Source organism: Morone saxatilis, unplaced genomic scaffold, assembly GCF_004916995.1.
Source record: "Morone saxatilis isolate NCDOM2014 unplaced genomic scaffold, NCSU_SB_2.0 Contig8, whole genome shotgun sequence".
In the NCBI taxonomy this organism is placed as follows: domain Eukaryota; kingdom Metazoa; phylum Chordata; class Actinopteri; family Moronidae; genus Morone; species Morone saxatilis.
Genome location: NW_023340257.1, coordinates 2391490 through 2396464, shown reverse-complemented (window position 1 = coordinate 2396464; position 4975 = coordinate 2391490). Strand labels below are relative to the sequence as shown.

General features: G+C 41.3%; 1 protein-coding gene across 1 annotated transcript in view; it reads right to left on the bottom strand.

Annotated features, from left to right (window-relative positions):
• Positions 1 to 4975, bottom strand: part of usp32 (ubiquitin specific peptidase 32) — a gene marked incomplete in the record, with an annotated part of 63556 nt that overhangs the window by 19146 nt on the left and 39435 nt on the right. The window contains 3 exon segments of the mRNA XM_035679819.1: positions 1137 to 1277; positions 3815 to 3996; positions 4130 to 4316. Coding sequence (XP_035535712.1) covers positions 1137 to 1277; positions 3815 to 3996; positions 4130 to 4316 — 510 coding nt within the window.

Below are 4975 nucleotides of genomic sequence, written 5' to 3'. Positions count from 1 at the left end.
AGATTTTCTGTCTCTCTCAGGAGTGAGAGACAGAGAGAAAGCGCGCAGCTGCTCTTAACTGCTGTGGCCTGGCCCTGGTTGCTTGGCAACCAAAGCCTGCCCCTCACAAGCCTGACTGTGAACATACATTCTTCCGTACGTTTTTCGGTCGACTACTCCTCCCGCAGTTTTGGTCGCACATACACAAAAAAGGTATCAAAACGTGCGGCTCGGCCGGGACATTAGTGCTATGACTTTTCTAAGCGTTTCACCAAACAGTTTGCCGATAAATTGCTAGAGTCAGGCACACTCAAAATTTCTGTAAGAATTTTCTAGTTCCTGTTTACTACAGCTAAATCCTCTGTAGTTTTGCCCATAATTTCTGTCAGCTACGCTTGCACCCAAGTTAATTGCTGAGATATGGGAACAGCGAGAGATCACTACAATGTTTCCCAAATAAGTTTGTCTAACCTGGGAGTTTGTTTATAACCTAAGGTTAAACATCATTTGAGGGCATGCCTGTCACTGTCATATCTGTTTGTAGGTCAGGACTTAAAGTTAGAGTCTTAATTTCAGAGTTTTACTCATCATTCCTACTGGTAATAACATTCAATTTACCAAGATATTAACAGGAAGCAGGAGCATTCACTTAAAAGTCAGCAAACACGAGCAGTGTGACAGTCAACAAACCTCAAGGTTAGTTAAAGTCATTTAGAAGAGAAAATGAATGCTTATGTGTTGTAAACATTCACTACAATTTACAGACTTCCTGGTTCTACTCTGACCTACTCTACTTACTGTAGTTGTGCACACAGTGTTCCTGTGCAATGAGGAAATTATTACTGACATTTCAGGTGCTCTCACTTTCAGTTTTAGTTCCAATAAAGGCGATCATCTCGATGAAATGATGTCTTGTGTTAATCCTGTCTGATTGCCCACTTGTGTTCCTTGCCTGTTGGATTATGTTCGAAAAATGAATCAAAAATAACACCTTGGTTTTATTAAAACGGAATGATCCTTTTAAGTCTGACTTGTTCAAGTCTCAAGACTAAAGCTCTGCTCTTAAGAGTATACTGTGATGTTAACATTGCCCAGTCGTGCAGCACAGTGATAGTGAGGTTCATTAGCTGTTGAGTGGGTGTGCTGTCTTCACTCACCGGTCGCGGCAGGCTGAGGTTGGCACCGTACCAGTGGTAGAGCGCCCGCCACACCGGCTCTGGCACGGTCTCAAAGTCTCTACCAGGCGCCAGCTGCAAGGAGCGCTTCAGTCTGCCACCCTCCATGGTTAACGTAGGGGCCTGCAGGGGCACAGCACACACATCAGCATTTAAATACGTGCACAAAAGAGACTATCTGCCTCCTAGAATTACAGATAATAGACAGAGACAGTGTCCTAATGCTATGCACAGGCTGGCAGGCTGCTATCATTACAACAAATTGTAGAGATAAGACAAAGGAAAAGGAAGCACCATCTGGTCCCTGACAGCCTTTGCCAGCCGAGGAGGAGTGTCCCCTAATTGGGAATCTCTGATCATTTCTGTCAAACCCGAAAAGAATCTGGCGAAAATATTCTTCTAACACATTGTTGTGTTGTTTTATATGTGCTGAAGATCGCTAATTTTCTAAGGATAAACAAGCTGTGAAATTTGCATTTATTGCCTCTCAAAGGTCTGGATCACATCTGTCTTTTAAATGCATGGCTTTGAAGAAGAGCCATTTGATTCCTGTGAACAGACAAGCTTGCGAGTCCGGAGGGAATGTATTGATACTGAAGTCTTGAGACCAAGTAGCTTGACTGTTCTCATATGTCAAACATGTGCCAAAGCAAAGCTACGAACATGATGATCCATGCTACATGCTCACCACCTGACTGAGGGATGTGGGTTTTCTGATGTAACCAAAACTGGATCTTTTGGTCTGCAAATAATTATACAAACTGCTCTGAAAGCGACTGAATAGGTGTAGGCTGAGGCTACAGCTTATTCCACCCACTCTCTTACAAAGCATAATTTATTTGGCAAAAAAAGTTCTATACTAATGCCAAATTGCTATTTTTGATTTTACATTTTTATCTGTTCAAATTATTTTTAAATAATGTGAACAGCACACTTTAATTCACAAAGTGTGCTTAACATTATGACCCCCCCATGTTCAATAAATCTGTCCCTTTAACTTAACTACAATGCTTTATTTACATTAATTCCTACCCTTTCGTACCCTTAATCAAATCACATTAGCTGTATCTAATTAAAAAGCCACATTCTAGTAAATTGAATGATATGCTTTCTCTCTGAAAGTGTGATGAGAAAAGCAATACCATGTCTGTATACCTTGTCTGTGTCTTAGTGTAAAGCTTAGCTTAGCATGAATACTGGAGGCAGGGGGAAACAGCTAGCCTGACTCTGTTAAAAACTACGACCATTAACCATAAAGCAGTGTCTCCAGCTACAGTGCAGGATGCCAGATACAGTTGGTGAACACAGGAAGCTGCACACATTCACTGCGAGGCTGCTGCTTCAAGAGGTTCCAATCCAGTTCCAGTGTTTTTACCTTTCTATTAATGTATGGGTTAAACAAACAAGGTAACCTATAGATATATATTATAACTTGTACCTTTCAGAGTAGTGATAGACCCATTAATCGGGCCAATGATCTGGCATTTTGAGATAATCAGCATAGGCTGATGCTGGTGCTCAGGCCGATGAACAAAAAAGTGCCTGCAGATCCACATTTGTGTGGCTGCTGTGGAACGATGCTCTCTGAGTCTTGGGAAGGTGGTGAAAAAGTTGGTTTGGAGCCCTGTACTATAACTCTCATCCTGCTGTAAACCTACATTTCCTCAGTCATCATCATCTTTTCTAAATGTTAACATGTTTCTCCTAAATGACAGCAAATCTAATATCCAATACTGAGTACCAATATAAGTACTTAATACCATTACAGTTCTAACAATGACTTTAAAAACAAGGTATTCCTCACATTCTGACTGTAACAAATTAAATGTTGCCGAAAATATCTCCAAACTGCTAACATTATTTCTTTTTTGTTACCTGCTCAACTAACGAGAGGTCATGTGACGTCACGCTTCTATAAAGTAGGGCTGCGTAATTAATTGAAATATTATTAAGCTTACAATATGGCCAAGTGCAAATCGTAGAAGCTGAAATTTTCTGATAAAGGTCAAATGTGACAAACAGCACTATAATGAAGTACTGTAGTTCTGCAGAGATACCCTGGTCTACAAATCTTGTTTTCCAGATGTAGGATAAAGGATGTTAGATATCAGCATTATATATCAGCCATCAGCAGCCCTGCTCCATAAATATTTCCATCGGCCACTGAACAACCCATATCAGTCGACCACTGCTTTAGAGGGTGTATTTTTGAACTTTGATCAGAGCTACACTAGCTGTTTTCCTCTGTTGACTGACCACGTCCTGATTCAAACTCCTTTTGACAGATTAAATAATGCGGATAGTAATTTATTAAGTCCCTATATTTGTCGCCGTTTAATTTAATAAAGCCTACATTAGTTGTTTCTTCATAACTAGTTTTGTTTACAATTCTTATATTAATTGATTTTCAATCATATATTGATGATTTGTGAACTGTTCACACTGGATTCTAAATAGTTTGGAGCTGCATTAAAGACAGATGTAACCCATTCGCAAGATAAGACTGGGGTTTTAAATGTTTTTCGGTGTGAACACCTATATACTGTGTCTGCTTCTTACTGCACTTCCACACAAACTACACATGTAAATCAGCTTATTTTGTTGCGCTGGTAAACAAAATAAACCAAGCAGCAATCACACACACACGCATGCGTCCTTGCCTTCATGGGGTCAGTGTTGACCAGAGGCTGGTTGTCGATGGCTCCAGGTCTTTGTGCTGCCAGCTGGGAGGGGAGGTGGCCGTTGGCTCCAGAAAAACACTGATTGTTGTTGTCTGATACGTTGTGCTGACGGGCAAAACAGCTCTCTGTGGCAGAGGGAGCTACCTGGGGGCTCAGGGCTGCTGGGACAGACCCATAAAAAGAGGAACAAACAGAAACAACACAGAAACACAAAATGAGTGTTAAAAATCTGAGTAGCTGTCGCACTTTGGTTTTTATATGCTAGCTACTCTTTGGTGAAGTGTGTTGACTGACCGGTCTCTGTAGCCTCCGAGGCGCTGGACACAGCATCAGGTGACCTCTCCTCTGTGGGGCTGACAGGGCTGAAGGTTCCCAGTCCTCCCAGTCTGTCTGGTGGGGTGGGCTCTATAGTAGCTGTGGCCATGGGAGTTCGCAACGAGCTCAGGATGGACGGCTGCTCCACCACGATGCCCTTATGCTCCTGGACAGGAAGATAACAGCAGGGACTGCCCTGTCATTGTTCAAAGTGATATCTGAGATTAATGTGGCGTTTACTTTCAAAACAGTGACGTTATTGTGCAAGATGCAGCGACAAACCTGGTCTCAAAAACTGTATTGTACTCTACTTTTGCAGTTATAGTAATCTGTGAACAGACACATCTCTGCAAATGGAAAACACGTTTTTAACAATAAATGTCCATACAACTACTAAACCTTTGCATGTGAGCTATGATTTAGAGTGTGACTTTACAGTACCCAAGTTAGATAATATATAGAACATGTCACATGTAATGTTCTGTATGAGGGATTCCTCTTGAACCCATATTGATGTGCAAGAAATCAATCAGGTACATGTGCATTTTAAGCTTTTGAGAGTCAAGATAAAGAACGGCCTGTGAGTGGCCAAGCAGGGGTTATAGTGATAAAATAAAAAAAGAGAGACGGCGGTGGTCGAGTGACCTAGAGAGTGAATAAGGAGAGTGAGCGCAGGTAGAGAGAAAGCCGGTGAATCTGAGAAATGAAACATTTTCTGACTGTTTCATAACAGTTACGATCTAAATCGCAAATATACAGCACAACAAAACCTGATTTGGTCTGAATGCATATTCACATCATATTGCCTTCTTTAACTTAACTTAC